This window comes from Papio anubis, chromosome 5, assembly GCF_008728515.1.
Source record: "Papio anubis isolate 15944 chromosome 5, Panubis1.0, whole genome shotgun sequence".
NCBI lineage: Eukaryota > Metazoa > Chordata > Mammalia > Primates > Cercopithecidae > Papio > Papio anubis.
In genome coordinates this window covers 133,621,537-133,647,191 of record NC_044980.1, presented here as the reverse complement: position 1 = coordinate 133,647,191, position 25,655 = coordinate 133,621,537, and the positions used below count along the sequence as shown (strand labels likewise).

Here is a 25,655-nt window from a genome sequence, read left to right as displayed (position 1 = left end):
TACTCAACTTCTCTGTGAACCTAAAACTGCTCTAAAAAGTAAAGTTGATTAATTTCAAAAAAATATTGGAGGATAAACACAAAATTGTTAACAGTGGTTGCTTCACCAAAGGGAAATAGGATTGAGGGAAATAAATATTTCTATGCAAATAATGCTGTATTGTTTAATACTTTCTTCAACAATGTAATTCTATTTTATTTTAAAATACATTAATTTAAAATGTAGACATATAAAGAATTCTGGAGCTACACGCTAAATTATTGGTAGTGGTTACTTTTGGAAAGCATGATTGGATGTAGGGAGTGAGGCACTACTCATTTTATTTTAGTCCTGCACAGATATAATTTGTTATGACTTTTGTTTCTTCTGTAATTAAATCAAAGAGAGAGAGGTTCAGAAGAACACTAGCCCGACATGGTTCAAAAACTAGCCTGGACCCACGATTAACTACATAATTTGCAGGAACCAGTGAAATTTGCCAAATGAAAATGGCGGGAGGGGGCCCTTGTTAACAAATAATTAAGAACTTCAAGACAGTGACAGTATATCAAAACACACAGGGCCTTTCTAAATGCTGGGCCCCAAGAAGCCAGTCTTGCCCAGGCCTGAGCACTACTGGGTTCCTCCCTTAGCACCACATCTTAACACTGACTATTCCCAAAGGTTTCACACTGCCTGCCCCACCTGAAAATCTATGAGGCATCATTTTACCTGACAACAAAATGGCTTCTGACTTTGGTTGGGTTTTCAAACTTTTCTTCTCTACCCTCCCCCCTTACTTTGTTACAATCTGTGCTTCTTAAAATTTGGCAGCAATCCCAGGCTCTGTGTTGCTGTGTCACTTCTCAGCCTTGAGCAACCATTTCTAGACAAGTAGTGGTATCTGTGCATTGAGGATACAAAATGGAGGTGCTGTCAGCACACTGCAGTATGAGGAAGGCAAGATAATAGGAGAACCCTCTACCCCACCCTGCACACTTCCATACCATTCCATGTAATCTAGCAAAAACATTTTGAATCCTCTTTACTGTGTGCCAAGCACTGTGTTAAGTGCCAGGAGCATTAAATTGAGTAGTAATAGATCTGACGACATTTTTGAGTGGCTACCATGAACTAAGCATGGTTCTAAGCATTTTGCATGCATTATCTCATTTAATACTTACAACAGCCTATGGTCTCTCCTCTTTTACACATTGATAAATCTGAAGCACAGGTTGCACAATTATTAAGTGATACGATAGAAATGTGAGGCACTGTGCAATGCCATGCTATCTCCCTTCAGAAACCAACACGAGACAAATTTTAAACCTGCCCTTCACTCTTCACATTTTCTCAGACATGACATACCAAATCCACCAGGATTACCTAAGAACATTTCCAAGGCCCGCCCTTCTTTTTTTTACAATAAAAAAATGCTGCATTTACTTCCCGTTTTGATTCTCCTTTTCTAAACACTCCAAAGTTTCCAATATTTGGTTTGGGAGAAGAAAAACACTAAGTTGAAAGCTCATAGCTCATCTTGACATGTTATTCAGCACAGTGATCCCCCATTATTTGAGGTTTGATTTCTGAGGCTTCAGTTACCCACAGTCAACCTTAGTCTGAAAATATTAACTGAAAAATTTCAAAAATAAACAATTCATAAGTTTTAAATTGCAAGCTGTTTTGAGTAATGTGATGAAATCTCGAGCCATCCTGCTTCATTCTGCCCAGTATGTGAATCATCCCTCTGTCCGGCCTATCCATGCTGTCTATGCTACTCACCTGTTAGTTCACTTAGAAAGTGTCTTGTTATCCGATTGGCTGTTTCGGTATCAAAGTGCTTGTATTCAAGTACCCTTATTTTACTTAATACTGGCCCCAAAGCACAAGTGCCTAATTTACAAATTAAACTTTATCATAGGTGCGCCTATGAAAGAACATAATATATATAAAGGTAAGTACTAAATGAGGTTTCAGGCATCCACTGAGGGTCTTGGAACATATCTCCCGAGATAAGTTGGGACTGCTGTAGGTTGATTTTTGAAAATTCAGTAGAGTAAAGGAAACTTACAAGAATCTTCTTTCCTAAATATAAACAAACCAACTAACCTTCTAGTGGCTCTCCATGGTCAACAAATGAAACTACAAATTATTTAGCAGGACGTTTAAGGTCCTACAAAATCTGATTCCAGTCCACATTTCTGATCTCATTTCCTAACATCTCTTTATCCCACCACATCCATCAAATGCACTCATCCTATTAACCCAGGCTATACAATTCAGTTTATTTGTTTTTTGTTTTTGCATGCACACATTGTTTCCTTTGCCTCCTCTCCACATCCTACTTGCCATCCTGCAATACCCAGTATTTTAAATTTTTTTCAAGACAGGGTCTCATTCTGTCACCCAGGCTGGAGTGAAGTAGTGTGATCTTGGCTCACTGCAACCTCCGCCTTCCAGGTTCAAGTGAATCTCATGCCTCAGCCTCCCAAGTAGCTGATACTACAAGTGCATGCCATCACACCCGGCTAATTCTTATATTTTTTGTAGAGATGGGGATTTGCCAAGTTGCCCAGGCTGGTCTCAAACTCCTGGGCTTACACAATCCACCCGTCTCAACCTCCCAAAGTGCTGGGATCACAGGTGTGAGCCACTGCGCCTGGCCTCAATATCCAGTATTAAATGTCAAATAATCTCTGACTTAGTCCCCTGAATTTCCAATTCCATCTTCTGGGGACCCACGACATCCATTGTTCATGGTTGCTGAGAGTGTTTGGGCCCTGTGAAAACAATCTGGGGACTGTCTCAAGAAAGGCAGAACAGCTTACCTCATTTACCTAGGGTTTGAACTGATTATGACATAGATAGACCCTGGGTCCCATTCTGGACCAACAGGCCCTGGTGGTTTGTCCCAGCTTCCTTCCCCTTCATTGACCCTGCCTATGTAGGGCATTATCATGGTCCTTATCACATGACAATATAATATTTCCATCATATTTCTTTACATTTCTGCCTTCACCGTTAGATTTATAAGTGCAGGACTGTGTTATATTTAATATTATATTTGCATCACCTAGAACAGAGCCTGACCTGACCTAAGTGCTTAATAAATGTTTGATGATGACTACAATCATGTATCACTTAACAATGGGGATATGTTCTGAGAAATGCATCACTAGGCATTTTTGTTGTATGGACATCATAGAGTGTACTTACACAAAGCTAGATGGCATAGCCTACTATATACCTAGGCTATATTGTATAGCCTGTGGCTCCTAGGCTACAAACCTGCACAGCATGTTACTGTAGAAAATACTGTGCAACTGTAATATAATGGCAAGTATTTGTGTATCTAAACATAGAAAAGGTACAGTAAAAATATGGTATTACAATCTTATGGGACAACTGTCACATATGTGGTCCATTGTTGACCAAAGTGTCGTTATTTGGTACATGACTATATGTAGAGGGTCCCAACAAAATTCTACGTTGGAGCCAAGCCAAGAAAAGCATCCCTAGAAAGGATACTATATACTTCACTTCTTTATCTCTCTCTTTCTCTCTGTCTCTCTCTCCCGTGTGTGTGTGTGTGTGTATGCGTGTGTGTGTGTGTGTGTGTGTGAGAAAGAAAGAAGGAGAATAGGAATGAATAAGGATTTTAAAAGAGAAATGCTGATGACGGTGGTTAATGATGGAGTCCCAGGGACCTGGCTGGGAGGTGGTTTTTGTGAGGATCTTCGTAGTGCCCTTCAAATCACAAACATTTAGAAGGTATTATCCTGGAGGCAAGGTTGTGACCCTGGGCAAGAAAAGACCAAAGAAGCCAATTTATATCTCTAAATCCCCAGATTCAGAGAAAACATACCAAAAAGCTAAAGAAATTAGCTTTAGTGGGTTTCCCTCTAAAGAAATTTCCCAAAGGCAAATATGTAGAATCGATTTATACTTGTTGCAACAGAAGGAAATTGATGTGACACTGACCGCTGAATAAACACAGCCCTGCTGACTGCAGACTGCAAGAACAGCAGTTGGATTGACATCTTGGTGACACAAGCAGCCCACAGGGGATGCTGGACTCTGGGGAGACTCTTTCATGGGTCTCATGGCCTAATAATTGTCAGCAGTATAAGGGTGATTTCATCTCCAGTCAGAGCTCCTGTAAGTATGGAGAGGGCCTAAGCTTTGGAGATATCCAGCTTGTTTAGAATCTCAAGGAGGGAGCTAGAGTGAAGGTTGTTATACAAAATGCTCCCCAAAACCAAACACATCCTTAGATACATATGCATCCATAAAATTGACCCCGAACCATCCTACCCTCCTATCCACAACACAGGAAGCATCACAGGAAAAGCAGGTGGGATTTAGGAACATTGGCAGGAGCATCACCCACCCCTCAACCCCTAACACACACATATACACCAATCAGGCTCTTTCTTCTTTTTTTCAGGGAAGTTCTGGATATAATCTGCTTTCACTTAGACACAGACACTAGATGCACACAAGGCAGGCAATATGTGTTGCCCCATCTCCTGGCATCACTTGTGACAGTGACTTTTCCATTATCTACCATGCCCCAGGATTGAATCCTTACAGACTGGCCTCTGGGTGATTTAAAGAGTACTGTCCTCTCTTGCCTGCTCCCAACTCTTGGAACAATATTCTTAAACCTGGGGCAGAACAACATCTCTAAGTCCAGAACACAATAATGTATTGGGAACTATTTTTCTCCTCTCTCCACATTTCCACCTTTGCTCTTAGAAAAGGGAATGCCCACCAAACCAATATCCCCATTCTTTGCAGGGATGTGCTAGGAAAAAAACTTTTCATGTTTCATCTACTTCCTTCCTTACTCTTCCCAGGAAGGGAGAGTTTATCTGATTGGGTAGATCACTGAAAGCATGATTTAAATGGATCATGCTTCTTGACTGAGCAAAGTTAGCATCATCAGTCACTGTTCTTCCATGACACATCTCATCTTAATTCTCTTTCTCTACGCTAGTTCATTCTCTACTGAAATTAACTTACACACACACACACACACACACACACACACAGAGCCACTTCTGCCTGAACATGAAAAACCATGTGGTAGGCAGAATAATGGCCCCACCAAAATGACTGCATCCTAATTTTAGAGCTTGTGAATATATTATGTTACATGGCAAAAGGGACTTTGTGTTAATTTGTTATGGCAGCCCTAGGAAACTAATACAGATTTTGGTATCTAGAAGTGGGGTTCTGCTGTTATGAATGCCTAAAAATACGCAAGTGGCCTTGAAATTGGGAAATGGGCAGAGTCGAAGAATTTTGAAGAGCATGATAGAAATGGCCTAGATTACCTTGAACAGGCTGCTAGTAGAAATACGCATATTAATGGCTCTACTAGAGAGGACTCAGAAAAAAGTGAGGAGCAAACCTAAATTGTCATGAACAGATTGTTGTTACAAATATGGACATTAAAGGTGCTGCCGGTGAGGGCTCAGGTAGAAATAAGGAGCCTGTTATTGGAAACGAAAGGAAAGTGGATCCTTGTTATATAGTGGCAAGAACATACCTTGATTTTAGCCCAGTGAAACTCACTTTGGACTTCTGACTTCCAGAACTGGAAGATAATACTTTGTGTTGTTTTAAACCATGAAGTTTATGATTAACTTGCTACAGCAGTAATGGGAAATAAATCCAGACCCCCTATGGTTGGCCTAGAATTCAGACAGTAAATAGTCTCTTCCAAGTTACCAAGCTATTCCCTTCATGTATCATGCAGGACAAGGTAATAGTAATGTGTTAAGTGTATAGGGTTCAACAGCAAGTAGACATGGGTTCAAATACTGCCTTTACCACTGCATTTATTTATGAATTCAACAAAATTTATTGAGCATCATTGTGTGCTAGGCATCCTGCTTGACACTGGGAATACAATGGGGAGCAAAAAACATTTTTACTAGCTGTGTGAATGTAAGAAAGCCACTTAATTTTTTTTTTTTTTTTTTTTTTTTTTTTGAGACGGAGTCTCAGTCTGTCCCCCAGGCTGGAGCGCAGTGGCGGGATCTCAGCTCACTGCAAGCTCCGCCTCCCGGGTTCACGCCATTCTCCGGCCTCAGCCTCCCGAGTAGCTGGGACTACAGGCGCCCGCCACCTCGCCCGGCTAGTTTTTTGTATTTCTTAATAGAGACGGGGTTTCACCGTGTTAGCCAGGATGGTCTCGATCTCCTGACCTCGTGATCCGCCCGTCTCGGCCTCCCAAAGTGCTGGGATTACAGGCTTGAGCCACCGCGCCCGGCCGAAAGCCACTTAATTCTTATGAGCTTTAATTTCTTTATCTGAAACATGGGAATAATAATGTACTTCTCTCAAAGTTAAGTATGCAACACATGTAAAGCGCTTATCACAGTTCTCAATAAATGTCTTCCTTTCTCTTGTTCTAAGAGACTATTTCTACAATTCAGGAGGCAACAGTATGGGATTTAAAGACGCATAAAACTTGAACCAGGCCAGGCGCGGTGGCTCACGCCTGTAATCCCAGCACTTCGGGAGGCCGAGGCGGGCGGATCACGAGGTCAGGAGATGGAGACCATCCTGGCTAACATGGTGAAACCCCGTCTCTACTAAAAAAAAAAAAAAAATTAGCCGGGCATGGTGGCGGGCACCTGTAGTCCCAGCTACTCGGGGAGGCTGAGGCAGGAGAATAGCATGGACCAAGGAGGCAGAGGTTGCAGGGAGCCGAGATCGCACCACTGCACTCTACCAGTCTGGGCGGCAGAGCCAGACTCCATCTCAAAAACAAAACAAAACAAAACAAAACAAAACAAAACAAAAAACACTTGACCCAGCAAAGACCCACTCACTGGAACATATACTTAAAAAAAACAATGTCCTCAGGGCTCTATTTCATGGTTCATCGTCCAACACAGAGCCAAACTCACAGGCTCAAAGGTATCCACCCTAGGGCTGTTTATATACCTAGTGATGCTCTTATCCCCACAAATCTGGACTCTCTGAAAGCAGCTTGATGTGCATCTAATGTAAATCATTAATACTGGCTGAGGCTTCGTCTTACCACAGACCTTTACGGTACTCATCTGACTCCAAGTGATTATGGGAAAAGAGATCCAACAGGTGTGTTCTTGGGTAAGACAGTATTTATGACGCACAGTTGAAAAAGACGAGAGAAGACTTGGGGAATGTCACCTCTCTCTTCAGCTTCACACATGATACCAACTACAGCAACAGCTCTGGACACAAGATTGGGACAATGTTGGTAGAAAGCCCAAGCTGGTGAACCTTCTTGGAACATCACCAACAAACTTGCTTGTTTAGGCTTTCTGTACAGGGCAGACTTTACTTATTTTTAAAGTTTGTTTGGTTGGTTTTTTACAGGTAATGGCATCTATAATTTCAAGACCGAAGGTACATTGTTTGGGATCCAGCAGACAAGGAACACAACGCTAGTTACAATAAACTTCTCTGTGTTCTTAGGTCCACATTTGGTTCTTAAAAGTTACCTTTTCATACCCTAATTTTCTATTATTATGCCTCTTAAGTCTGACTTCTACAAAGCTCTCAATTTCCTGTTTCAAAAGTAGCACAAGCATCCTTCTTCCCCCTTACTTCCTTTAGTATTACCATCTTCAGGACTGACTTTTCCCATCCTTTGCCTAGCCCATGCCCTTGGAGATAGACCATTTCAGACAGGGCTGTTGCTGAGGAAGCTCTTGGTCTCACTGAGATAAATGTGGAATGCCATCTATTTCTGCTCTCCCTCTTTTTCTGATTGTGAGTAATGGAGACTCTAAGTGCTGAGGCAGAGTAAGATTTCTCTCCAGTCCACATACTCATTGCCAGGCTTCCTGGCAGTGACTAATCTTATGGCCCTTTCCTGGGGGGCCCCTAGTCTCTAGCCAGTGCTTGAACTGAATATGTTTCTCCAGATTAGGCAATGACCTTTTCAACTGCAAAGCTGACTGCCTCTGAAGAGGCAGAAATAAATTCTGCCTTTGAAATCTGGGCAGAATTTATTTTAAAATATTGCCATGAAAGACCCTTGCTGTCACTAGGGCAGACTTTCATTTTTAGTTTACTTGTATCAGTGAGGCTGAGGACAGGGCTTGCCGGAGCCGTAAAACTTAAAGGAATTACAAACTATCTTCTTCCTCTGCCCTCAACCCAGGTTATAAGCAGGTCTTTCTTGTTGAAGCACCTCCCAGGAGGAGTTCCAAGCCTACCAATTCTAAACAATCTCAGCAATTTTTCCCACAGAGTGAAGTGCAGACTCTCCACCCTCCGTATCCTCTTTCCCACAAAGCTCTCAGTCACACAGGTGGCCCATCACCTTTGAGCTGAGGCAGGTGGCAAAGTTGGTGAGCCCCCACTTCCTTGGCCCTTTGTGACACTGACATCTCCCCAGCAGAAACTTGAATCTCCCTTTTGACAAGGGGCTTAAAACTTCAGCTACAAAGAATGGTATATAAAGAAAGCTAGAAGGGAGTGTAATTCAGAAACTTTCCTGTTTTATGCAACCCTCTTAAACAAAAGAAGGGATAAAGTGTTTTATTTTTCAAGATATATTCAAAAGTTGTTTCTCCTGACAAGGTTTTCAGGGGCCAGACTGTATTGCTTCAATGTAGCTGGCATATTAAAGGAATCAATGATAACTGAAGAAACTATAGTAAGTCTCTATTCCCTTACCCTGCATTAGCCTGCTTCTCTCCATCATGGGGCTTGAAGGAAACTGCAGCCTAAGAGAACAGTGTTGCTCTATTCTCCTCGCTACACTCTCTAAAATGTTATATCCAGGAGCATACATCTGAGTGCATATGAGACTGGATAGGTTTCAGGAGACACGTGATCTCTATTTGGGGCTACTGTTATGGAAGAAACTCTTTTATTATGTATTATGGTCTTAATCATGACTGTATTCTGCCCAGGCCACCAATCCTAGAATAATTACCATGGGACAAATGAGAGGTCCAAGGAAATACAGAGCGTCTAGGGAAAGAACTATCTTAGAATCTTTTCATAAACAAAAATGTTTAATTTCAGAAAACCAGGAAATCTCCATTCTAGTCTTTTATTTACATGACCATTAAAAGTGGAAGGTACAGAGTGTTTTCCCAAGAACAAGATGAAGAAAGTCATGAATGGATGGAGCCAGCAAAGACTTAAGTAAGCTTCATGGCTTCTCCTAGGTAGAGGATGCTAATTCCCGTTCCCACACCCTTGCTTCCTCCCTTCAGGTCAATCCAAAACAAACAAATTCTTTATCATAAGCTGCAAAGAGAATTCCAGCAAACACAACGAATTTCACACCCCCAGAAAGTAAAAGTGCATCTTACGAGGACTTACTTTCCTCAGGTAGAGAAAGCTAAGCCAAGCTGGCACTCCTGGGCTGTCAGATGGCAGGTGAGAGCGAAGGATACTCACAGGCGGGAGCTGCCCCACTCACACAGATCCCTGACCTCATTTGTTTTTTTCCTAATAAGGATATGAACACACCTCCCAGGACTGTCATTGCTATGACAACGGCAGAAGTTGAGGTTGAACAGGTTAGTGGAACAGCATGCTTTCTAAATTCTCCAACAAGGCCTGAGACTGCACTCACTCATGAAATGGAAAAATTCATGTTGACAGTGCTCCTAAATAGATTCCGAAAAACTTAAGGATCATGCTTTCTTTCTGGGGAAGGACCACAGATGGAGTCTCCATGGAGTCTTTCTATGGGGAGTTGGTTTTGTCAGAGAGGTAAGAATCCTTGAGACAATTAAGATTATAAATCCCCATATAAAACTAGGGCACATAAACTGTGTCCATTTTCCACAGAGTAAAGAGATGTGGCAAATCAGGGCAAAAGCAATCCCCTAAGGAAACAAAGAGACAGGCACTTTAAAAAATCTTCTCTATAGCAGATTCTTCCCACAGAGAATACTCAGAACAACCTGGGTCTAAATTTTGAAGCTGAAGGATAGACTCATACCTTGAAAAATCATTTAAAAATAGCTACTGTTTACTAAACCCTTATTGTTCTTCAGATTCTGCAATGTATGTGCATTATCTCATCTCATTTTTGCAAGAACCCTATAAGGTGCACACCACTATTCTCCCCATTTTATAGAGAAAGAAACTGAGAATCAGGAAAGTTAAGTAATGTTCCCAGGAACATACAATTACTGAGTGGCAGAGGTAGAATTCAGAAAGGGTCACTGACTCCCAAGCTTGAGCTCTTAACAATTATCTCTCGGGCATGGGAAAAGGCCCCCTTCTTCTCACAAGAACCATAAACAGATGGCTTCTGTGCATGGATTCTCAGCCTGTAATGATATAAGACAACCTCAGGAATATTGACCTTAGAGCAGTTCTTAAACTTTAGAGTAGATTGGTATCACATGGAAGGCTTTTTAAAACATAGACTGCTGGGTCCTATTCCTGAGAATGCCTTTCTTTCTTTTTTTCTTTTTCTTTTTTTTTTTTTTTTTTTTTTTTTTTTTTTGAGATAGAGTCTCACTCTGTCACCCAGGCTGGAGTGCAGTGGTGCGATCTCAGCTCACTGCAACCTCCACCTCCAGGTTTCAAGCAATTCTCCTGCCTCAGCCTCCCGAGTAGCTGGGATTACAAGCGCCCGCCACCATGCCCAGCTGATTTTTGTAATTTCAGTAGAGATGGGGTTTCGCCATGTTGGCCAGGCTGGTCTTGAACTCCTGACCTCAAGTGATCTGCCCGCCTTAGCCTCCCAAAGTGCTGGGATTACAGGCATGAGCCACCACACCCAGCCTCCATCCTGAGAATTTCTGATTCATTAGTCTAGGATAGAGCCTAAGAATCTGCATTTCTAACAAGTTTCTGGGTATTGTTGGTGTTGCTGCTCCTTTGAGAACCATTGTCTAAACCAAGGTTCTCCAACTAAGCCTCATTGCCTTAGTGGTTTCCCCTACCTAACTAATCTTTCGCTGTTTAGTCCCAGATCCCCTGGGGTCTTGAGAAACTATAATGTTATCTTCTGCAGTGCTGTGTGTTTTGAAATTTTCTGAACTTTTCTGAAAATAGTTCAGAAAATTTCAAAACTTTTCAAAATTTCCCACTCTAAAACTAATGTACTGTTGCCTTAGGTAAGGCCTGAGATCCCCTGAAATGTAGAAAGAGGAGCTGGAAGAACCAATGACAGATAACAAAGCAGCCTGGCCTACTGAAGCCAGACCAGTTCCCTCACAGACAGAGGCAGTCCTTTTATAACCTCTGGGATTGCCTCTAGGAACTGATCACAAGAGGGCATTCATTAAAACCACTTCAGGGCATTCGTATTCCTGAAGTTAAAAAGAGCTGTAACATGAGCAACTGGCCCTTTAATATCCCTCCCCACCCCCAAACACATTCTTCCATCTGAAGAAGAGGCTGCAACCGTATTCCCTGCATTCCCAATTTAGCTAATTTTCTCTCTCTGCTCAGTCTCAAGGGAAGCTGAAAGGAAATAAGAAAGCCTATGGTCCGGGTCTGCTCACACAAAGGGGAGGCTAGAGAAAGGGGCCAGTAATCAGGATTAACCAATTTAATGCCTGATTTGTTTATGCCGCAGAAAACATCACTTGGTGATGCCCTTGTTGATCCCTTCAGAGTGTGGCATCTTTATCTTAGGCTTTTGCAGACTGTGAAAATAAATGAACAGTTTCTCAACAAAGCAAAAGAATTCGTCAGTGAGGCCGGGCACAGGGGCTCACGCCTGTAATCCCAGCACTTTGGGAGGCCAAGGTGAGTGGATCACGAGGTCGGGAGATTGAGACTATCCTGGCTAACACGGTGAAACCCATCTCTACTAAAAACACAAAAAATTAGCCAGGTTTGGTGGCACACGCCTGTAGTCCCAGCTACTCAGGAGGCTGAGGCAGGAGAACCCCTCAAACCCAGGAGGCGGTGGTTGCTGTGAGCCGATATCGTGCCACTGCACTCCAGCCTGGGGGACAGAGTGAGACTCTGTCTCAAAAAAAAAAAAAAAAAAAAAATTAGACATTTATTAACTATATGTCAAGCACTATGCTCAGTTCTTTTTTCTCCTTTAGTCACAGTAACTCAATAAAACAGGTGTTATTACTATTGCTACACCCAATTTACAGAGAGGGTAATTAAGAAAATATGAATTCAGGCAGTTTGTCTATGCTCACTCAGCAAGTAAGCTTGGGATTAGAATTCAACTCAAATCTGACTCGAAATCATAATGTTAATCTTTATTATTCCCTCCAAGCAGTGCAGAACATGTATTGAGTCTTAAAAGCCTAAAAGTACCAGAAAGATGGGGAGAAAGTAGAGAATCCCTTTAACTTTACATCATTGATGCAGAGGTATGTATTGAAAAGTATGATTAGGTTGCCACGGAGTAGCTGGAAGATGTAAGCCCTATCCAGCATAGTCCATGAAGACTGTGACTCATGTGTCAGCAGCCAGGCACAGTTCTGGATAAAATGGGTTATACAAGAGGGGCTGGGACAGTAAAAAAGGAAACAAGGAGATCCCCTCCTCTATCTCTGTAAAAAAGATAGGTTCTTAACATTTTTTGAATCTGAAAGAGGGACCTGGCCAGATGTATGAAATATCGATACATGGTTCCTGATCCACATTTACCTAGGAATACACATCAACCAGCATCACTACTGGGAGGGAGAATGTATTCAAAGTTAGTTTTTGGCTCACCAGGTCGACCTACAATGCCTCCATAAGAGCAAGAAAAACTGAAACAAAGGCAGGGTAGAAAGTCATGATTTCACGTGGCTTCTTTGGGAAATTCTCACCTTCCCAGATGCTTCCACATCCTGCAACACTTGGCAATCTAAAACCACTTCCTCCTCCATCATGTCTTCACTCCATCATTGGCATTGAGGGTACAGATTTGTCAATGAACTATTTTGTGTTCTTTCCCTTGCAATCTGGCAATATTAGCTCTCTAATGAATTGCTTCAACTTGTATATTTTTTGGACAAATGTGACTTTTAGTTGAATTGTGCAACATCCATAAATAGCAAATCCTGGCTGATTAGAATCAATGAACGCCCTTAGAGTTGCCAGCAAAAAATGGGCCCTTAGCTGCATGTTACTTAATAATTTGAAAGGCATCTGATTATTTTGGGGAAAAAACCTTTTACACACACATTCTATGTCATCTGTTATGTATGTAGATATGTATTTGAATTTGAATGGATTCTTGCAAGCCAGCCATGTTATGAATATAAGTGCCAGATATACTTGGATTTGAAACTAAACACATTTGGGTTTGAATCCTACCCTCTGCCACTCACAAGCTATGTGAACTTGGGTACATTGTTTAATCTCTCTGTCTCTGCAGTTTCTCGTATGTAGAATAGATATAATAAATCCCTTGCAAGCTTGACTTAAAGAAAAAATGAGACCACACATACAATGTACTTGGCACAGTATCAAGGCATATTATGGCTTAATAATTAGTAACTACTATTATCATCATGATGTTCTATTAATAGAGGATTAGAGTAGACATATTTTGTGTCTCTACTAACACTTAATCTTCCCTTTCTGAAAACTGCCACAGCTATGGGCCTCCAAAGCCATATTTCTATTACATGACCCTGCTTTAGTGATAGGGCAAGAATAAGGATACCAAGGAAATGTGAGTTTAAGCAATTTTCCTATACTCACCCAGTCATTAGGTTTTTTACACAACTTGGCAGGTTCTCTTTCCTGAAAGTTTGGATTAGGAAAGGGTCCCTATTATTCCTCTAAACTAAGAAATTGTGAGGCGATCATGTTTGGCAACATGCATGCCAAGGCACTAAAAGTCAGTCTGCAGAATATTGTTGATGTGCAGAGAGAAGCAGATTAACTTTGACTTGAACTCAAAACAATGCCTTGGTTCTGATAACTTTCCACTTCCATGAGAAACCATCTTCCTTCCTTCCTCTTCTTTCCTTCCTTCCTTCTCTTTCTTTCCTACTTTTTCTCTTTCTTTCCTTACTACTTTGGGTGGGTTTCCATAGTCTTCAACCAAAAGATCTTTGTTAACAGTGTCATCTCTGTGCATAAGGCCACCAGATCTTCTCAGCATGTCTTGGATGGCCTAAGCATTTGAAAGGTACCTGATTTAAACAAACAAACAAATCCCAAAAACTTCATACACACACACACACGTGCACACTTTTCTTATGTTATCCTTTTTCAACTCCTGAAAAGCATTAGGTATAAAATCAAAATAATCATATATGTAAGGAAATCATGTATGTACGGAAAAAAGGGAAGAACAAAAAGATAAAAGAAAAAGAGCCATCAACATTCCTCATTTTACAAAAATAGGTCATCTGATCACTTTCTAGAACCCAAGAAAGAATGGAGAGACCCCCAGCTCTTTACCTGGTGTTGCACTGGATACTGTTGGCCACTGCTGATCAGGCCCTCCTGGACCAGCCCGTAGAATGCCAGCCTCCTCTAGGTGCACAGAGCTGAATAAACACACAGACCCAGATAACAGTTAGATCATAAATGCTTTCCCAGCTCTTCTTCCACCCTCAGAAATTGCTTACATCTATGAAGACAGGGCTGCAGCTAACACATTCTGCTCATGCTTGAACTGAAGCAATTATTGCTGAGCAGTCACCCTGCATAAACTGCAGAAGCATTGCTGACTTACTTACTGCCTGCTATACTATTCCAGGAATACACATGTTCTATCTTTATGGCAATTTTGTTTCTTATTAATGCCATGTAGTGCTCACTAAATCTAACAGGAAGCCCATCAGAGGACTAAGCCATTTTAACATCTCGATGCTGAAGCAGATGAGGAGGGCTTGTTCTCAAAAGCTCCAAGACTCTCCTGTAGGTTCTCTTGTTCTCGGGTTCTCTATTCTAAAGAAGAAAACACACTAAAATTATTTTCTGATAATTGGAGTATTGTTCCAATTTGGCTATCCAATTAATTCTTAACCTTATTTTCTATTTTACTCTTTCTATATCTTTTAGGCATAGATGACCCACCCTGTATTTCCTGAGACTAGAGAAACCTGATCACCACCACTCACAGATCTCAGTTCAGAAGAGACTAATTCAGCATAAAACATTGCTGGGAGTGAGACACAAAATGGGAGACCTTTAGAGGCAAGCAGAGATAGAACATAATACTGTTCAAGAGAAAAGAGAACAAGGTGCAGTATTCATTTATGTATGTCTAATACTAACACATATTAATCTCTCAAATATTTGTTGGATGGATGAATGAATGAATGAATGAATGAATGATGGAAGGAAGAAAGGAAGGAAGAAATAAGTGGGATCCTAAGAGAAAATGTCCAAGAAAATCCTCATCAAAATTAGAGGACCCTTTAATTTAATTTAATTTAATTTAATTTAATTTAATTTAATTTAATTTAATTTTGAGACAAAGCCTCATTCTGTCACTCAGGCTGGAGTACAGTGGCGGGATCTCAGCTCACTGCAACCTTGGCCTCCCAGGTTCAAGCAATTCTCCTGCCTCAGCCCTCCAAGTAGCTGGGACTACAGGCACCCGCCACCATGCCTGGCTCATTTTTGTATTTTTAGTAGAGACGGGGTTTCACTATATTGACCAGTGATCATTTGTTTCTTCGTCCTTCCCATTTGGTTTCCAAAGACATTTGCAAATAATGAATCTTTTATTTGGCCCCATGGCATGGATACTAGATCACCTCCAGAAATAATGGTAGTTAATCAATTACTGTCAGAGAGACAAAGTAGAGAGAGCAAAATTATATTTAATCTGAGTCTTAGACTAATGCTGTTACTCTAGGTTAATTTAAAGTAAGCTAGGTTTGGTCTCCAGATATCCAATAAAAGCCCTTTACATGGCTCATCCTCTGAAGAACCCATGTCATTGATAACAATAAGATAGCAACAGATGGGAAAGATGAGGACACTATAAGAGGCATGAACATGAACAACAGTAATCAGTTATTGAGGGTAATAGGATGTAACAGTCAATGTGAGATTAAAAAAAAAAAAACAAGGTAGACAACATGTATGTAAATACATTGTACAATGTACCCAAGTCTCAAAGCATGAGTATTAATTATTGTTTTTAAAGGAGGAAAAGAAAGCATAGGTAGAGAGGGATGAAGGAGGTTGAAATTACTTCCCTGTAGAAATTTTGATGGGAGAAAATACACAGCGGCCTGTTTCTGTGATTTTACAGAGGACTCTATATTCCAGCACTTGATAAGCATTTGGCACTGACCATTTGCAATCTTTCAAGGAATAGACACAGGGACAAAAAAATTGCATTTTCCTGGCAAAGTACCTGAAGCTTTTTAGTTTTGACAGCTGTTTCTGGTCTATGGAGACACAGTTTATCTGAGCCATACCAAGTTAAGGTTACTTCTGAGTGAACGAGGAGGGAAATACATACCTGTGCATGCCTGCTCTCAGGGAAGCAGAGTAACGCCAGTCAGGGTTGGGCTGTCGTGGCTGCAAAATCACAAAGAGAGTTTTCTGTTAAAATGACAAGACAATGTTCTCCCGGGGATGCTGTTAAAATTAAATATTTCCGGGCATCTAAAAAAAGTACTGAATGAGCCATTTCACGTGTAACTCTATGATAATATCTATATACATAGCACTTTAGAAGAAAATTAGTTCATCAGAGTCCTTACACAGATTAGATACCCTGGAAGACCAGATTTAATAATCTTGTAAAGGCCAGCTTTGGCTTTGCCTTGCCCAATACACATCTGTGTTCTTAAAACACTACGGGAAGAACAGTCTGTTTTGAGAAAGGAAAAGCTTTCATTGCTTTTGCCCTCAAGTGCCCCATTCCCAATTCAGTATCACAGCTATAACAGGGCACATGGCTACACAAGTTCTGCTGGCCTGGCTGGACTGCAGAGGACTGCAATCTGCTGCTGGCTTTGCAGACTGCAGCATATTTGACCCAGGGCGGATGTGCCCAGTCATAACCCCAGCAACTGATAACAGCCTCTTTGCTGATTGAAGAGGGATAGCAGGGAGAGGAAAACAAACTACTGCAGAGTTTGACCTTGTTTTGCTACCTAATCCTTTTCATAAACTTGTACTTGTTCCTGCTCCTTCCTGAGTGCTTTCCCTCCTCACTGAATCACTGTTCACTAAGCTCTGATTGTTTAACAGGGAGTAGCTGAAATCCAAGAAAAACCTGCTATATTTTGCAACAGTTGTGTATTGGAAAGATCTGTTGCCCTCTCTCTACAAACTGTCAGTCTGAAGGGGGAGAACAAAGAGGAAAATATGGGCACCCAAAGACTTAAAGACTGTTGGGGGAGTTACGCGCTGGTTAGAAGCTACTCAGAAATCACTGAGACATCATCAGTCATCATCACTGTCTTGTATCAGTAAGCAAAAATGTCACTGTGAAAAACTTGTGACACTCCTCTAGATGTGTTTTCATGGGTGGAGATTAAGGTGGCCCTGTCACTGAATATTGAGGTATAGCTGAATGAAAAAATGGGGGATAAAAGTTGTATTTTGTATTTTCCTCTACATTATACTTACCATATTTGGTAGAAACAAAGCCATAGTAACATCAATAGACCATTCCAACCTACCAATAATTCTTATTCCTATCATTCATGTAGTTCCTTCAAGGGATGCAAAGTATTTAATAAACACATTTCTTCATAACACCCAGGAGAGAAATGATCACCATCTCAATTTTCAGACAGATTTGTGAATGGCTACATGATATTTGGTATTCAGAGAATTAGCCAAAGTCAAGGCCCAGAAAAAGTTACAACTCTGGGACAATTTACCTCAATGGTCCTCACACACTTACTGCTCTCTCTATTCTACCAATCTGCTAGCAAGATATGCATATGCAAGCTGCTTCCTCCTTTGTTTTTGAGTTCACAAAATGCTATGGATATTCCATATAACATAGCATAAAATTATCTACAGACCAAAGGAGTTTCCATTATCTACTAGCAGTGTTAGAGGGAATAAGAGAAAATGTTTGCAAATCATCTTATAAACCTGGAAATATGACTGAAATACTTTTTATCAATCAATCATCATCACCATCTCTCCCCTCGCCATCAGCAGCACTATCGTTAGCTTGTCAGCTGAGAGAACCTTTCTTCAAGAAAGACTGTAACATCTGCTGAGAAATGTTGCCAATTTTTCCATGATTGGGTAACATTCATGATGAAAATTGCTGCAACTTGATCTTTGGAATGAAATCATCAAACTCATTTTGCTGAAAGGCACAGTTCTAGCAGGACTGACCAGGAAACTCAGTTCATTATACAATCTCACTTCCCCAATGACACATTTAATTTGTCATGCTGCTATTTTCTATACTAGTCCATCAGCAACAATATCCTTCTCAGATTCATTTGCCAAAATCACAGTAAGATTTCTTATGGCAATAAGATCAGGCAGGGAAAAGGAAAGGAAGAAAGCATATAATATGTTTTAAGTAGCTACACAGTACTAGATTTTGCACTTTATTACATACTGTTGCATGTATCCTAATTCTTTCTTTGTCAGTAAATTCTATGAAAGGGATTATATCTGTTTTACTCATTAGACACATGCATATCTTCAGATATTCAAAAAAGCATAGCTATATAGTCAGAGTCTAGCAGGCTTCTGGCATTTGGGAGGTTTTTAAAATGTGTTTAAATAAATGAACTATAATGCATAAGTCAACATTATTGTACTTAAATTGCAAAAATGAGACATCTGAACTTTAGAGAGATTAAATTACTTGCCTGATTGCTGAGTTCAGCTGACAGTCATGTTTAGGTCCCCTTAACACAAAAGTCTGTGTTTTACTTCATTTATTTATTTGTTCATTTATTTATTTATTTTTGAGACAGGGTCCTACTCTGCCATTTAGGCTGGTGTGCAGTGGTGCGATCTCGGCTGCCTGCAACCTCTGCCTCCAGGGTTCAAGCAATTCTTCTTCCTCAGTCTCCCTAGAAGCTGGGATTACAGGCACCTGCACCTACCACTGTACCTGGCTAAATTTTGAATTTTTAGTAGAGATGGGGTTTCACCATGTTGGCCAGGCTGGTCTTGAACACCTGACCTCAGGCAATTCACCCTCCTCGGCCTCCCAAAGTTCTGGGATTACAGGCTTGAGCCACTGTGCCCAGCCAAAAGTCTGTGTTTTAAATAAATTTACATGAAATTACATATATTTTTCTTCTTTCTCTTTTTTACTTCTGAGTTTTCAGGATATTGATTTAAAACAACACAAAACTAAAAGTAAAAAAAAATGTACATGAGTTTCATCCAGAACTTGATTAAACTTGGAAAAATTCAAGTTGAAAGGTTGACTACTGATATATCTGACACAGTAAGACATATATTACTATCACAATTTCAATCATAGTTGAAATAACTGATTGTTTAGTTCTTTAATACTTAGATGGTACCTCCCAGGACTATGCTTACTTTCTATTGGTAAAGAATTCCAATATGTCCTATTGCTTCAAAGGTTAGTCTTTTGGTAGAATAATGGTCACAAAACTCCATATGTAGAAAAATTCAATTAGGTAGTCCATATGGGTGATGTAGTATTACTGAAGAATAAGAATACACTTCAGTTCCTATTAAAATTATAAAAAAAGATTTAATTTATCTTGTAATGATATTATTTGTGATTTATAACATAGGATATTTGAGCTACGGAAGGATGAATCACTTCTTCTAAGATTTAAAGTAAAATAAGTTTAAAATACCCTATTTTATTAATAAACTCACACAACTACTCCATGAAATAATATGCTATCTTCGTACCATGGAAATCCATGCGGAAGACATCAATAAATTGCCCTCTGGGACATAAGACTGCATATAATACCTCCTTTTCCTTCCTAATAGAACTCTACTAAGAATATATCCACTGCAGATTTTTCATAGTGCTATTTTGTGAACATTGATATAAACTGATAGGCAGAATTTCAAGATGGCCCCAAGATCCCTATATTCTGGTGTGCACACCCTGAATAATCTCCAAGACTGTGATTGTGATGGATCTTATTCCCATGATTACATTATGTTATGTAGTACAGTTGGCTTTAAGAAAGGCAGATCATCCGGATGGGACTGACATAATCACATGAGCTCTTTAAATCTGGGTCTAGAGGTCAGAGACAGAAATCAGAGAGATCTGAAGCATAAGAGGGATTCCATGTGAGGGAAGATTCTCCAGTGCCAGCCCTAAAGATGGGGCAGACCACGCACGGGACAGGAGTCCTGAGTCCTCAGTTCTCTAGGAACTGAGAGTGATCCCAGGCCAATAGTAAGTAGGAAAACAGAGATCTCAGTCCCCAAGCAACTGGATTCTGCAATCTGAATGAGCTCAATAGTGGATTCTTACTAAGAGCCTGCAAAAGAGAACACAGCCCAGCTGTGTTCATTTCAGCCTTGAGAATACCTGAGCAGACAACTCAGCCACATGGTACAGGACTGTGACATAACAAATAGATGGTGTTTTAAAACAATTACTTGTGGTAATTTGTTACAAAGCACCAGAAAAGGGATACATAGACTGTTGCTCATTAAGGCAAAAGGGAATATAACATTCAAAATAATCATTATGTTGCATATTGGTCTTCTAGTATATCAAAATGAGGGCTGGGTACAGTGGCTCACACCTGTAATCCCAGCACTTTGGGAAGCCAAGGCGGAGAGATCACTTGAGGTCAGGAGTTCGAGACCAGCCTGACCAACATGGTGAAACCCAAAAATACAAAATTAGCCAGGCATGATGGCGCATGCCTGTAATCTCAGCTACTTGGGAGGTTGAGGCAGGAGAATCGCTTGAACCCTGGAGGCAGAGGTTGCAGTGAGCCAAGATCATGCCATTGCACTCCAGCCTGGGCAACAAGAGCAAAACTCCATCTCAAGAAACTAAAATAAAATAAAACAAAAAGGTAATACATTTGAGAATTCTGGGTGGAATACTTTCCTCTGAATGTAGTCATTTAAAATCCTAATTTACAGGAGCAGGAAAGTAAAATAAACATAACTTTAGAACATACCTAATGGGTTCCAGTACAACAGAAAGTGCTAGGTCTGTTTAGTTCTGGATGCATAGCCTGCCAGCACAGCAGCTACTCTCTCACTCACAGTTGTATCTCCTCGGAGCCCAGAGTTCTGACCCTGGAAGGCCAGAAAGGAACTGGTGGTGCTTATAAGACAAGGAACTAAGATTTCTCTTTACCTTTGCAGTGCTGGATATTCCTTTGCATTTGTCAAGTTAAAATTCTTGAAAGAAAAACCCTTGTATAATTTTCAGGTTAGCAGATTTAAAACAAAAGAATCCTTTTGACCTTTAATTTTTGAAGTCATGGTTATAGATTATACTGCCCCAAATATTATATGAATAAGCTAAATTTATAGTCATATTATCATATGCACAAAACATTGATCCAGGTGAAGTTCTGTAAAAACCACATTTAAAGAAACCTGTAAAACGCCATCATATTCAGCTAAACCTCTGGGTTTGGTGACAGGAATCGTTCCTCAAACATTTGCAAATTGACATTATTCTGACCTCTCATTGAGAGCAAAAATTGGTAGGCAACCAAGGTAAGTATCTAGAACTGACTTTGCTATTCTGTCAAGTAGACAGCATGCCAATAGGCAACGTATAATATGCCAGGCTGTGTCCCTGCAGAGTGTTCTGAGTTAGACCAGATGCCCATGTGATGGCTCACTCCTGGGTCAGAAGGAAACAGTAGGCCAATGACATTCAAGCTACAATGAATAGATTTCTTCTTCAGTCAGAATGTGTACCAGATAAAGAGACAGAGAAGAGGTCAGCCATAATTCCATCTGGCTCAGCAGTCTGTAGAAAAACTGAGGAAGGAGGTAATTGAAATAAATTATTGTATCTTCAGACCAAAGAAAATAAACTTTTTCTCAGAAGAACAGTCCTATGACCGATATGAAGTTTGCAAACTAAACAGCCCCAGTCATTATGAAGTGACTACCAGAGGATGAAAAACTGGAGTGGAAGTTCATAGATATGATTTCTTTGTCTATTCTGACCATTGTACAATTTTTATAATTTCACTACCACGTCACTTTACACTGAGTGTAAACTCTGTTCCAGGATAGAGTCATCAGTTAGAAAAGTCAGTGCTGGGGGAAATAAACTGAAAGAAAAATTAACTCTTTCAGGTCACTATGTCTGGAATTAGGGTGAATACGCACACATAGTGGCAGAAATAACTGAAGGTTTGGTGACTACACATTGCTTTAAAATAAGTGAAAGTGAACGCAAACTTAACTCATCTCTGCTACTCTTTTGTAATTTGTACATGTTGTGCCAACTGGGCCCACTGATACGCTATTGGACAAATCTACTAGAGCACTCAAAGTGACTCATTAGCAATCACAACACCACGACCACAAAAGCACAGAATCTACCTTAAGATTTGGTTTCCTTTGCCGGGCATGGTGGCTCACACCTGTAATCCCAGCACTTTGGGAGGCCAAGGCAGGTAGATCACAAGGTCAAGAGATTGAGACCATCCTGGCCAACATGGTGAAACCCCATCTCTACTAAAAATACAAAAATTAGCAGGGCGTAGTGGCGCGTGCCTGTAATCTCAGCTACTCAGGAGGCTGAGGCAGGAGAATCGCTTTAACCCAGGAGGCGGAGGTTGCAGTGAGCCAGGATTACGCCACTGCACTCCAGCCTGGCAACAGAGTGAGACTCCATTTCAAAAAAAAAAAAAAAAAATTTGGTTTCTTTTTATGGAGACTCTGAAGGGAGTGCCAACCAAATTCAGTATCAATTTCAGAAATTTCCAAAGAGAAATTCTGCCCTACTGCCAAATAGCTACTTCAGAATCCTCACTGCATAAGTGATTCATGAAATGAGCTCACTGGGGGTAAAATCTACCAGCAGATTAGAGTCTGGGGTTAAATGCTGATATTTAATAAGCAACAAGAGAAAAATCAGTGAAATAATAGAAACAAAAGATCTTAACAGGCTTTGCCAATAGTGAAGCAAATAAATAAATACAAATATATTAACGGCATGTGCAACATAGTGAGACCCCATCTCTTCCAAAAAACAAAAACAAAAAAACACTAAAAACTAGTCAGACACGGTGGCGCACATCTATGGTCCAAGCTACTCAGGAGGCTGAGGTGTGAGGAATGCTTGAGACCAGGAGGTCAAGGCTGCAGTGAGCCATATTCACGCCACTATACTCCAGCCTGGGTGACAGGCCAAAACTTTGTCTCAAAAAAAAAAAATAGTAGTAACTCACTGATATGCCCATTTGTTACCTGCTTCTATGTAAGAAATTACTCTTTCTCCAAAAGCAGTTAATACATATGACTAGGTGAATTAGTGATAGCTTAAATGCCTGAATATCCCATATCAAAGAGAATATAAACACTGGAACTTCTGTCTACTCATAGCATTGAAAAAAAGTTTTTGGAGTCAGATGGATACAACTTAAAATAACACTAGCAATGTGATTGTGTATATTACCTAACCTCCCTGAGTTTATTTCCTCATATGCTAGATTTTAACAAATATTTAATGCATCACTTGCAGGTAATGAAATCATATATATATTCAATATTATAATATTCAATATATTGAATAATCTTGAATATTCAAGATTCAATAATATGAGATATATGTGTGTATATATGTATGATATACATATATCTATAGAGCAGGGTGGTTAGTGAGTACAAATTCCCTTACTCTTCCTCTCTAATTCCCATCTACTTTTAATGTAGGCACATGGTACTAATTGTACCCCAGGACTCTCCTGCCATCTGTAGTAACCAGGTAGGAAAAAAAGAAAGCCCAGCATGGGAATTTAACAGGTTGATCCAGCAATGATGACTTTCAGAACTGAGTGACTTTTGTTCCCATCTTGCCACACTATAACAGTGTGACTCACTCTCTCCCTATAATTGCAAACATTTCTGGAGCTGTAGATCTTGGGGCTCTTCACTGGATTTCCAAAAGTGCCTGGCAGAAATTTGCCTTTATTAAAAATCATGCATTTTCCTGGCAAAATCTCCCCAAAGCAAGCAATTTCTGAAATAATTTTCACCCTAGATTAAATGTTTGTGTACGAAAGTACATATTAACATACAGGTCAGTGTAAGACAGAAATAGTTTATATATCAAATTGCCCCAAGCTTTAAGTCAGGAGAGGGAGGGTAACAGTGTCTTTCCTCTGAGCTTCCAGCTCACAGCTGGTGGCAAAGCTGAGCCTGGCCTGACTTGTTCACGCCTCTTTACCACCTGCAGCCCACCCCAATCCCAAAGGGCTTCACGGGAATTTGTTAAGCAAATGTCTACAGCAACCTTATTTAAAGCTAAACCCTTTTAATGCTACGATCTAAAGAATTCTGGAAACTCTTTGATTTTTTCCCCCGTTTTTCTTAATCTGCAATCTGCCTCCTGTGGTTACTCAGCATTGACTAACACCAGGCACTTCTGATAAATGAATAAATCTATCAGAAATGTCAATGAGAAAAATCTACTCTTAATCAGGAATGGGAACTTTTGTGCCTGTGCATTAAATTCCTCAAGATTACCATGAACTTCAAATGCAACAATATGGACATTACTAAAAATACAGCAATATGTCAATGAAAATATATTGCAAAAAATAGGGGAGAGACAAATATTGTTCACACATTGTATAGTAGCTCTAAAAGCCCTTTCTACAAAGTAGATATTTGGAAAGGTAACAATTCATCACTATTAATGGGACAAAATTTTGGCTTTTGAAATCCAAGTTTTAAGTATCACAAAGCATATCTCTGTTATTTCAAGCATACATGCGGAGACAAACACACCACACAAACACACACATAATCATGTATTTTCTAATAATTTATGTACATTCTTCGTAATAATAAACAAGCTGGCCTTATATCTACCTAAAACTCAAAACTAGTGCATATACTAACACCTGACTGTACACTTTACTGTAGGGTAAGCCATCCACTTTCCAAGCCAGCCTTTTGAAGCTATAGCAAATCAAATTTTAGATCCAGAAAATGAATGTATGCTTTGGAAGTACTGTCATTTAACTTAAAGACATGAAGGACTTGAAAAGGCTACTTTATATCTCATCAAAACCATAGAAACTGTCAACAGAAAATCAGAAGATTACAGGCTGCATTTAAGCTAAATTCAGGGAAATCCTCTTACAATGAATTCAGAGTATGCCAAGAAAGGTGGCTATAGGGAGAATTCTTTTTCCCTTCTCTTCCTCCTAATCCCAGCTTGTCTTGGTCTTCACCATCCCCCCACACCCCTAATCCACTCATTCTAATACCTCCCTGGCCCAACCAGACAAATTGGTACTTAATCTCTCTGCCTTACCATCATCCACTCCCTCTGACAGCTCCCTACAGAAGAGTTGCCACATCATACAGCCAAAGCAAACTTTAGCTTCAGTATGATGTCTAAATATTACAGCTTTATCACCTGTGACATGCATTTCCAGAGGATCTTATCACATAGGTTCAGTGAAAGTACCAGAAATATTAATTTCCACTGTAGATAGTCCAGAGTATAAACAGAGACAGCATACAGTGGTGACTATGACAGCCCCTAGAGGCCTCAGAGCTTTTTAAGAAACATCACTCCTATAGGATTTCGAAAGAAAAATTTCCCTGTAGATGATACAGCAGAGGCCATTTCTCCTTGAGTCTCATAATGT

The 25,655-nt window shown here is 40.2% G+C and overlaps 1 protein-coding gene across 16 annotated transcripts in view; it reads right to left on the bottom strand.

The window, feature by feature from the left end:
• Nucleotides 1-25,655, bottom strand: part of LOC103885453 (protocadherin alpha-C2) — a 216,067-nt gene that overhangs the window by 15,465 nt on the left and 174,947 nt on the right. For all 16 annotated transcript variants that reach the window (XM_017959957.3, XM_017959960.3, XM_017959956.3 and 13 more), the window contains 2 exons: nt 16,364-16,422; nt 14,341-14,429 (listed from right to left, as the gene is read on the bottom strand). In XM_017959957.3, the coding sequence (XP_017815446.2) occupies nt 14,341-14,429; nt 16,364-16,422 (148 nt within the window). The remainder of the gene's footprint in view (nt 1-14,340; nt 14,430-16,363; nt 16,423-25,655) is intronic.